Here is a 10,942-nt window from a genome sequence, read left to right as displayed (position 1 = left end):
AATTGTGCTTTGTTGGTATAATGTCTGCTAGAATGTTAAAAAAAAGAGTTCAGTGTTAAGTAAATATTTTTAAATTATTGTTTTTTAATTGATTTTTTATTTGAAAAGCAGGACAAAACAGTAAAAAGCACATTTTGGCAATTTAATTAATGCAATGGTGAATAAAAATGGCAAAATAGGCCTACATGGGGGAAAAATGTGAAAAACCGTGTTCGGTATTCGGCCTTCGGCCCAGTGTTTCATTTTGTTCAGCTTTGGCCAAGAATTTTCATTTTGGTGCATCCCTAAACATTATACAGGTCTTTGTCACTTTATAAACTTAATGCATCCTTGTTGAATAAAGATATTAATTTCTTAACATTTGAGCAGTTCTGATTTATGAACATCACATTAACCTAACCACATTATAATGCCAAACTCAATACTGAAATCAATCGGCGAGCCTTTTGTGAACAGCTCTATTTGTATGATACATTTGTATGTTGACTTGCAGCCTACAAGGTTTTGAAACACAGTCATGGTCTTTCTAAAGTTTATTTTTATGGTAATACCATGGTATTTTTTATACAGGTTTGCAAAAAGGCATTCTTTAAAAAAAAACAATTGCTCGACCATATGTTGTCTGTCGACTGACACTAAATGATTAACAGAAAAAAAAACAAGATCCAGAAGATCCAGAGAAAAAAGGAATTATGATGGACAGCCTGCAATAAATTACAGGCTGAAGGCTACGGCTCTTAAAATAGCCCCCAACTCCATAAAGCCAGCAATTAGAAACCGCAGGCCCACCTCCACACTCGTTCCCATTGAGAAAAGTGTGATTACAGAGAGCAGGAGGTGCACCTGTGTGTTCTTGCCACTACCCACAACCCCCCTGACCTCGGCATCAGGTCAGCCTGAGCAGAAGCATGCATGCACCAGAACACAGCCAACAAATCACTCCAAAAATATCTCCGTTTAGCCTCCAAAAATATCCGAGCATCTGCCCAGCATTTTATGACTCATGATTCTGATCTAACAGCAAAAAAAAAACACATGCACGTTCTGGAGAAATAGGTATCGCCGTGCACCATTTGTCTGTATGCCATGTTTTGGACGGTATAAATGCGCCGTACCTTTAGCCTGTGCAGCCGAACTGTGCGAGTAGCCCAGGGAGAGCAGGGCCATCTCGATTAGCTGGTTGAAGAGCATGTCCTTCCTGACCAGAACGAACTCAGCATGTTCCTCTTTGCTGTCAAACTCGATGGGGCTCTCGTAGTGCTCCACCACACAAAACACTGGCAGCAAGTTACCTAGCAGAAACAAGAGAGCAAGCTTTACACCTCTGCACACAACAGGGAGATGCTAAAATGCCACAGATTTTGAACAACAGTATTATTTTTGTTGCATATTCATCCAAAAATGCAAATGCAAAGAATACTCGAGCGAAAAATAAAGTTGTTTTTAAAGGGGTGGTTCACTGGTTTTTTTCTAGGCTTGATTGTGTTTATGGGGTGCAGTCTAACATGCGTTAATGCTTCGTTTTTAAAAAAACACATTATTTTTCACATAATTTACCTTTATTCCACACCGCTCTGTCCCTTCTCTGAGAAACGGGCTGATCATTTCTTTCTTGTATGAAGCCCCTCCCTCAGAAATAGGCGATGGGCTCTGATTGGTTAGCTAGCCCAGTGTGTTGTGATTGGCTAAACCGCCTCTAGTGCGCGTATAAACGTCCCGCCCCTCACCTCGGCGGCATGTGCTCCGGTTGTATTGTAAACAACTGCATCGTTAATATCGCTTATCAGTTTGAGCCCGATTGAGAAACAGAGGATATTATTGAAGAGGGTCACGAACCCGGGAAGTAACTCGTTGTAGTCCCTACCAGCCGTTTTTGTAGGCATTAAACTGCCAGAATTTTAACAGACGAAATCTCCGTTTGCATTGAACTTTCAGCTTCAGAACTTTGCAGATTGTTTATGCTCAAACAGCGACATTAGACACTAACTAACGTTAAAAAAGTGAAATCGCAATGAACCACCCCTTTAATTATAACATGTTGCTATGTGGTTGTTAGGGTGTACATTTTGAAAAACCTTGAACCCTAAGCATAAGCAATAGGAAGAATGACATTTGCCTTTGCATGCAACCTCCAATAATACCACTTCTTATATGAATTGTGGGGTGCCGATTCCAAAAATAGTACCTGTTTTTCTCTATCACATCATATTTTTCTTACAAAACGATGCATTTTGTAGCCTTTTTGCTTTTGACAAGCATTTGTAAAGTGAAGAAGTCTTCCGTTATCCCTTAATCGGCAGAAAAACAGCCACAAAGACACAATTCCCATAATTTACAACTAATTTGAACTTTGTTCAATTCTCAGCCCATTTTCACATGTGTGACATTATTTTATGTCTAATCCTGATTTCAAGGTTAGAATTATGGCCAGTGATGGAAGAAGATACAAACATACGACAGATATTTTCTGCTACATCTGCGGGTGTGTTACTACATCCAAACAGCGACAGAAAATTACAGTTTTTGTGAAAAAGCTTATTGATTCATTAACTGAATAAATAAGCTAATGTAAAACTGACATTCAATGGAGTATTTGAACATATTTTCCCACTTGTTTGCAGATTGAAAGTTGAATGATACATTTTGATTACTTCGGTCATTAAAACTGAAACTTTTATAAACAGCATTTATTTGAAACAGAAATCTTTTGTAACATTATAAATGTATTTGTCACTTTTGATCAATTTAAGGCATCTTTGCTGAATAAATATATTAATTTCTTTAAAAAAAATAATTTAACAGTACTAAAGTACTTCGTATGTAAAGTTAAATTTGAATTTTCATTCTTAATTTTAGGCATTTTTTGCAAATCAGCTGAAACTATTTTTTCATGCAAGGCTGTGTTATCAATTGATTATCATCCACTGTAACAGTGTTACAATAATGCAGCATTGTAACATGCATAATTAGATCACAATGCAGAACAAGCGGAGATGACGTCAATGAAACAGCTCCACTATATAAACGTGTTAGCACACTAAAAGGTTAGAGCTCATCGCGGGTTTAGCGCTTTATTTATTGTTAAGGTCCTCAAATCACATTAGAATACTTCTTTAGGCAGATCCCAGTACCCTTCCCATGATGCCGTGCAGCAGCTCCCAATGCACCGTATAGCCTTGAGGTTTATGAGTCTGTGTAAACAGCGTGCCGCTATCACGGAAAAAAAACGAAGAATCTCCATCCAAAACTGTCATGTGTTCGGGTTTACTGTGCAAATATCACATAATACCAGCCAGCTGCAACACTCCGGTGATGAAATTTCAGGAACTTCATGATCTCTTGGACCCAGGATCTTTATTTTTACAGGGTTTAATAGAGGCTGGGGGAAATATCAACGCCGTCTATCCGGGGCAATCATAATAAATCATATTTCTGCTCCTCGCGGTCGCAGTTTCCTAAGAATGCGACCATTTTCTGGAAAACAATCAATAAATAGGGTAATCATAAGCAGATGCCAGGGAATGTGCTGAATCGAAGCTTTTCCATTTTTAATAGATAAAGATCTAACAATAAAGACTGCTGTGTCAGTTCATTTCAGGATCAATACACGCTTTGTTCCCAGAGAGCTGAGAAAAGCCCATGGTAAATATTATTCAGCTGAAACAATGAATACAGTAGCTTCCAAAGTTCAGCAAGCACTCAGCAAAAGTTCACTTTTCCCATAAATAATAATAACAGTTACCCAGAGAGCAATAGAATGCAGCCGGGGTACATGAAGAACTGACACTAGTTGTTGTAGCTAAAGCATTTTCCCTTTAATCGCACACTGCAGATATATATATATATATATATATGCGTGTGTGTGTGTGTGTGTATACATATACATAAATGTAAATATATATATATATATATTTATTTTTATTTATTATTATTATTGTTTTTTTCTTTAAATAATTCCACAGCAAAAATATGCCAAAATAAATAGCAATGCTCTAAAACATCAAATCAGCAACCAAAAAAAGTAATCAGGATTCATTTACTAAGTTTTTTTTGTGACATACCAAAGCAGTAGACAAAGTACTAAAGTGACCGTTTTCTTAAAAAAAAAATATATATACAAATGTGCTTACAATAACTACTAAACGTACTCTTAGAAATGCTGCTAGTGGCATAGCTATGCAACAAATATATAAAATGTGCAAACTACTTTACATAATATTTGTGCATGATATAAGGGTCCTAGCCATCCATGGCCACAACATAAAATGGGACATTTGGTTGGTCACTTGGGTTTCTGAGTCATGAAACATCCTGTAGCCCCACCCACTGTAAAATATCATTGGTCCTAATTTGGATGGACAGATTTCTCACTAAAATCAATTCCATCATTGATACACACGCTTAAAAATAAAGGGTCCAAAAGGGGGTTTTCTAGCAACGCAGTGGAAGAATCATTTTGGTTCCCCAAAGAACCTTTTGGTTGAGCAGTTCTTAAAAGAACCATTTTTTCTTATTGTGAAGAATATTTTAAGGACCTATTTACACTATACGGAACCTTTTGTGGAATGGTGGAAAGGTTCACTCTTAAAATTAAAGGATCTTTATTGGCATTGATGGTTCCATGAAGAACCTTTAATATCCATGGAACATTTCAAATGCACAAAGTTCTTTAGAGTGAAAAAAACGTTCTTTAGATATTTAAAAATGTTCTTCACACTATGAAAAAAAAATGGTTCTTTTAAGAACTCTTTGGGGAACAAATAATGGTTCTTCTATTGCACCACTGTGAAAACTCCCTTTTGGAACCTTTATTTTTAAGAGTGTTCCATAGATTCTTCATGAAACCATCAATGCCTTTATTTATAAGAGTGCAGTGGTAAGAAAAAGCAAACTCACCCCTCTTGTGGCAGGCCATCAGATGATGTCCAGGGGGTTTGAAGTGCACTCCGGAGAGTTTCGCTCCAGTGCTACCTAGACGAGACCTGCCCAGCGGGCTTCCGTTCTGTTCCAGGCGGGCCATTTTGGCTGGAGGGGCCTTGGCGTCATTTAGATTATTGACCACCTCACAGTTCTCCTTCCCTTGGCATGTTTCGCTGAGATGCTCCATGGTTCTCAGCACCACTGCTCACTGTCACCTGAAGGGAAACATATAGTAGAACAGTGGCATTAGGACGGCTGGAAAATCAAGTGCCATAAAATAAACATTATAATTGGGGGGAAAAGTTTATAAAGATTACTGAACCTAAAAAACGATGAAATATCAACATAAACTCGGTCTCTTCCATGTAGACTGAAATGTCAAATCAAGCCTAATGTTACATGGCATTTACAATGTTTCATGCAACGATCACATTCCCATTCCTAAGAGCATGTATTATGTATGTCTAACCCACTGCAGAATCCCATGTGGAGAGCAAACAAGCTAGTTTTTGTACAGTCGCATTAATGTGCAGAGGAGTTCAGTGATCAGCGCACCGTACAATGAACCCTTCCATACAAGAGACAGGCTGTGAAATATTTAGCGGATCAGATCTCTTGGTATAAAACTGAAAGACCCTGAATTCCTCATTGAAGTGAAGACACGCATGTAAAACAAAGTGTGAAGATTTTTGGTTGCAACTACTTGTATTTAACAACACCCAAAAAAAGTGTTTCCCTAAATGCCAAAACAAAAGAAAGGCCTCGGATTATCTAAGATTTCCGGAAAAGGGACATGCACCTTGTCTCAACATTGCATTCGCAGCGATAAAGGAACATTCCACCAGACACCATGACAGACGGGGTTAGATTTCATCAAACAGGCCAAACAAGACATCAGACATGCAACAATGAATTCCACAGCACTGAACACCAGATGAACTTATGTGACTTTGTTTGTTTAAAAACCAATATAACAGGTATAGAGGATATAGATAAAAAAAGATGAACTTGTGTGTGCATGCAAACACTTTAATAGTAAAAACATATATTTCTACTTCTCCTGAGCCTTAAAATCCATTGTTGTAACCTGATACAGGTTGATTCAGGTATATATATATATATATATATATATATATATATATATATATATATATGTGTGTGTGTATAGGTTACATTACATTTTAGGTGAAAATAATATAATTCAATTATTAAAAATTTATAGTGGGCATACAAAATATATATATATTTTTTAGATTTAAAAAATAAGAGAACATTCACAAATAATTAAAACAATTCAACAAAACAAAGAAACAAGAAAAAAAAATAACAAGCTTGAACTCACCACTTTAAGACGAGCATATAAAGGAGCTGTGGATGAACAGCGACTTCAAGTTTTGGCAGGAGGAGCACAAACTTCACTCGAATATCAGTTTTATGTCAGCTATTCTATTCTAAAACAGAAAACTTCCAGATCGTCCACACCAAGACCTAATATCAAACGCTAAGCCATGAATCACAGCGCATAATACAAGTAGAACCATATAGACGAAGCGCAAAGTACTTTAAAATGTGATGAGAGCTAAAGACCGTAGACGCATGCAATCAAGCCGAAATGCAACCATCTCCGGTAAGACTAGAGTTCAATATGCAACATAAACTGTCTCTTCCATGTAGACTGAAATGTCAAATCAAGCCAAATGTTACCTGGCATTTACAATGTTTCATGCAACGATCACATTCCCATTCCTAAGAGCATGTATTATGTATGTCTAACCCACTGCAGAATCCCATGTGGAGAGCAAACAAGCTAGTTTTTGTACAGTCGCATTAATGTGCAGAGGAGTTCAGTGATCAGCGCACCGTACAATGAACCCTTCCATACAAGAGACAGGCTGTGAAATATTTAGCGGATCAGATCTCTTGGTATAAAACTGAAAGACCCTGAATTCCTCATTGAAGTGAAGACACGCATGTAAAACAAAGTGTGAAGATTTTTGGTTGCAACTACTTGTATTTAACAACACCCAAAAAAAGTGTTTCCCTAAATGCCAAAACAAAAGAAAGGCCTCGGATTATCTAAGATTTCCGGAAAAGGGACATGCACCTTGTCTCAACATTGCATTCGCAGCGATAAAGGAACATTCCACCAGACACCATGACAGACGGGGTTAGATTTCATCAAACAGGCCAAACAAGACATCAGACATGCAACAATGAATTCCACAGCACTGAACACCAGATGAACTTATGTGACTTTGTTTGTTTAAAAACCAATATAACAGGTATAGAGGATATAGATAAAAAAAGATGAACTTGTGTGTGCATGCAAACACTTTAATAGTAAAAACATATATTTCTACTTCTCCTGAGCCTTAAAATCCATTGTTGTAACCTGATACAGGTTGATTCAGGTATATATATATATATATATATATATATATATATATATATATATATATGTGAAACAAACTTCCAGATCGTCCACACCAAGACCTAATATCAAACGCTAAGCCATGAATCACAGCGCATAATACAAGTAGAACCATATAGACGAAGCGCAAAGTACTTTAAAATGTGATGAGAGCTAAAGACCGTAGACGCATGCAATCAAGCCGAAATGCAACGATCTCCGGTAAGACTAGAGTTCAATAGAGTTTACGATCACATCCACCGTCTGTTCTGTGCGCAGAATAACGCTTAAAAATAAAAGTAACCACCAGCGTTCCCTACACATCCCATTGAGCTTCAACAATACGCGCCTATAGGACCAGAAGCGCTCGTGAATCGCCTCTCATCTGGCCAAACAACAGCACGAAGCCCCAGCGACCTGCCGTCTCATCTCGAGCCGATCTGCGGATCCGAAGCAGCTTTAAAAGTGCGCGATACACTTTCGAACGTCGAATGAAACATCAAAGCATCCGAACATTCCTGACGCACGTCAGCGCTACATTGTATCTTCCGCTTGTTACATTTGTAACATTCGCGCTCGGTCCTTTTCTTTCTGTTTCCCTTCTGCCTCTCTCTCTCTCTCTCCCTCTCCGTCTCTCTCTCTCTCTGTCCCCATTAAATTATGAGTTGCATCGGCTCATCCCTCCCTCTCCGCGCTGCCTGCCGCTTCTCCTCATCTCTAAACCTCCTAAACGACGCGATTGAAGACGGATTTCGGGTCCTCACGCGTCTGTCGCTGTCCTGGAGGATGAACGCGAAAATAAAGTAAAAGTGCCGGAGAACGAGGATGATGATGATGGTGGATTTCCGCCTGCACGCGCGCAGGAATTTTTAATCAGCTTGATTAGAGTGAGGCGGTTCTGCATTTATTACTGAATCTACACACACATCCTGTACACACACACATACACACACACACACACAGCCTACAGGATGCACACGCAACGAATAGCACAATAAAATCACTTTGCATTTTTGTTACAAAATAAACGATCTTTATTTGCGAGCGTGTGCATTTTGATCCCGATGGTGTGTTGAGATGTTAATGATGAGTTGATCAGCAGAATCGGGGGAAGGAAGCAAACGCATGATCGTATGAACGAGTGTGATGACATTGTAGAGGGGTTTTTGACGCGGTTCTGTTTTTAAAAGTTGCAAAAAAACCTCAAGAGTACAATATTTCTTGTAGCAAAAGGACACGCCATCTGTCAGTGATGCTGGTGCATGACACACACACACATATGTGCAGGTGACAGCAAACGACCAACCCTGAACACACACACACACACGAGATCTAATTTCTGCAAATATGATACAATAATAAATTAATGCACAAGAGTAGAAAAAAATGTTTACAATGTGATTATTTCAAAAAGAATATGCAGTAAAAAGTAAAAACGTGCTTTTTATAAAATGGTATAAATAAAAATACTTACAATTTGATGCATGAATTAATAAACTAAAACTCCTAATTATGTTTTACATCAAAACAGGAATGAAATAATTCCCAATCTTATTTGATTTTAAAATAATCCCCACTGCAATAAAAGAAAATAATAATTGCAGAGGCATTATGCTATCCACACTGGAACGTATGTTATCATACATAAAAACACATTGACATGTAAAGACGACAGTCATGCAGAAATATGTGCAAGGGTCAAATGTAATCACCCTTGGGGGGTTGGAAGTAATGCCACATCCTGATTGGTTCAAATGACTTTCAAAGATCTGTATTTACTATACTGTGTTCATGATTTCAGCATGACTTGTATTGAATATATTGAATGTAACTAATAAATAAGTATACCAGTAATATAAAATTAGATAGATAGATAGATAGATAGACCAATGCCAGAATCAACAATTATAATGACTAATGGGCCCAATAATTAATTATAGTGAAGACAGTGAAATATATATTTTTTTAAAGCAGGGTCTGTAACATGTATAGACATGAAACTGAAGGTGATGAAGCTATATGAAATCAGCAGAGGTGCTGATCTAGAACACTAAGTATCACTGCTGTTAAAAACAGGAAATGTAAAAGAAGAGCGATGACCAAAAAAGGTGGATGCATTTTAAGGGGTCGCAAAATACGTTAATCAATTCAACACAGGTAAATGATTGGGTGTTAGTTTGTTTGTTTAATTTTACATATGAATCCAACATATCTGATATGCCATTCGTACAGCGCTAAACACGTTTCCGGCATTGAAGTGAATTTGCACGGAGCTTGTTTTTGCTGAGATGTTAGTCCTTGTGCAACACATTGGGTGGCGCAGCAGCTACAGCAATGCTCTAGATTAGGCCAAAACTAATATAGCCAACTTTATATCAAAACATTTGCTGCAGTGGCTCTTTTACACAAGACACATTCGGTATTTCAATGCAAATTCTTAAACTTGAACGATTTCAATCAGATCTGACTGTTCAAATCTAGCAAAGTTGATTCAGTCATAGTAAATAATATGACATAGCACGGTTTTATCTTGTGCATTTCTGCTCCCACAATCCATCAGTGGCTCTAAATGTCAATTCCAAAATCGCAAACGGACTGTGTAGTTGCATTGGTCCACTTTTATTTCCACCGTAAAATGGAAATGCGGACCGAGAGCAGTGGTAAGCAGAGTGTGGCCGCCATGTTGACGTGCTGTGGCTGCAGTCTCCTCTGCACTCGTACAAGAGCATCACACAATTTCTGCCGGCCTTGCCAGGAGGATCCTGATGCTGCCAACAGGTGCAGACACTGCCAAGAGCCCTGGCACACACACACACACACTGCCCAACAACACCAACTCCGACATACAGAAGGGCATGCAGATTCACAGAGCAGAAATGATTTAATCAACTGTGCTTATAATTCAGCTCTCCTATTTAAAGAAGGGTAAACACAACTGAAGAGTTGAAAATGCCAATATTTGTAGCACGCTCAGAACAAACAATAATGAATACTGATATGATAGTGATTTTATTAAAACAATTATAAACAAATACACAAATGCATAATGCAGAACAAAAGCATTGCACAAACACTACAAAAATGTACTGTACTGTACTGCCTCATCTGACACTTTTATTGGTGAAAGTTTATTTAGTCATACTAATAAAATAAAATGTTTTATCTAAGAATTTCTGGGTATTCAAATGTGGGTATTCAAAATTTTCAAAAAAAAGAAAAGAAACAGTTAACAAAATGCTATTTTAATTTTGACTACATTACATTTTTTTCAATTAATATAAAAAAAAACTGCAATACATAAATAAAGTTTAGTAGCAAAAACTGGATTTTAACAATTTTTCCAATTTTTTAGCATCCTAAAGATGTTGCATTGTTTATTTTGCCCTTTTCCATGAACATTTATCCTTGAATATCTGAGAATTTGATGAAATATGAAAACAAATATTTGGTCATATATAAATCGCATAATTTAACAGGGTTTTTCTGCACAAAAAAAAAGGAAACAATTAACAAAATGTAGTTTTTAATTTTGACTCCATTTGAATTTGTAAAATTAATTCACAATTCTAAAAAAAAAAAAAAATGAAAAAAAGGAAGTTAATCAAAAAAAAA

At 37.3% G+C, this 10,942-nt stretch overlaps 1 protein-coding gene across 1 annotated transcript in view; it reads right to left on the bottom strand.

Annotated features, from left to right (window-relative positions):
* Window positions 1-6,533, bottom strand: part of LOC107716986 (DNA-binding protein SATB1-like) — an 85,810-nt gene extending 79,277 nt beyond the window's left edge. Inside the window, exons 1-3 of the mRNA XM_016523626.1 lie at window positions 6,263-6,533; window positions 4,897-5,135; window positions 1,116-1,292 (exon numbers count right to left, since the gene is read on the bottom strand). Of these exons, the coding sequence (XP_016379112.1) occupies window positions 1,116-1,292; window positions 4,897-5,107 (388 nt within the window). The 5' untranslated portion in view covers window positions 5,108-5,135; window positions 6,263-6,533. The remainder of the gene's footprint in view (window positions 1-1,115; window positions 1,293-4,896; window positions 5,136-6,262) is intronic.
* Window positions 6,534-10,942: the final 4,409 nt, after the last annotated feature.

Source organism: Sinocyclocheilus rhinocerous, unplaced genomic scaffold (assembly GCF_001515625.1).
Source record: "Sinocyclocheilus rhinocerous isolate Xijiao unplaced genomic scaffold, SAMN03320098_v1.1 scaffold1832, whole genome shotgun sequence".
Taxonomy (NCBI): domain Eukaryota; kingdom Metazoa; phylum Chordata; class Actinopteri; order Cypriniformes; family Cyprinidae; genus Sinocyclocheilus; species Sinocyclocheilus rhinocerous.
The sequence above is the reverse complement of the archived record's forward strand: the minus strand, read 5'-3'. Positions and strand labels throughout refer to the sequence as shown.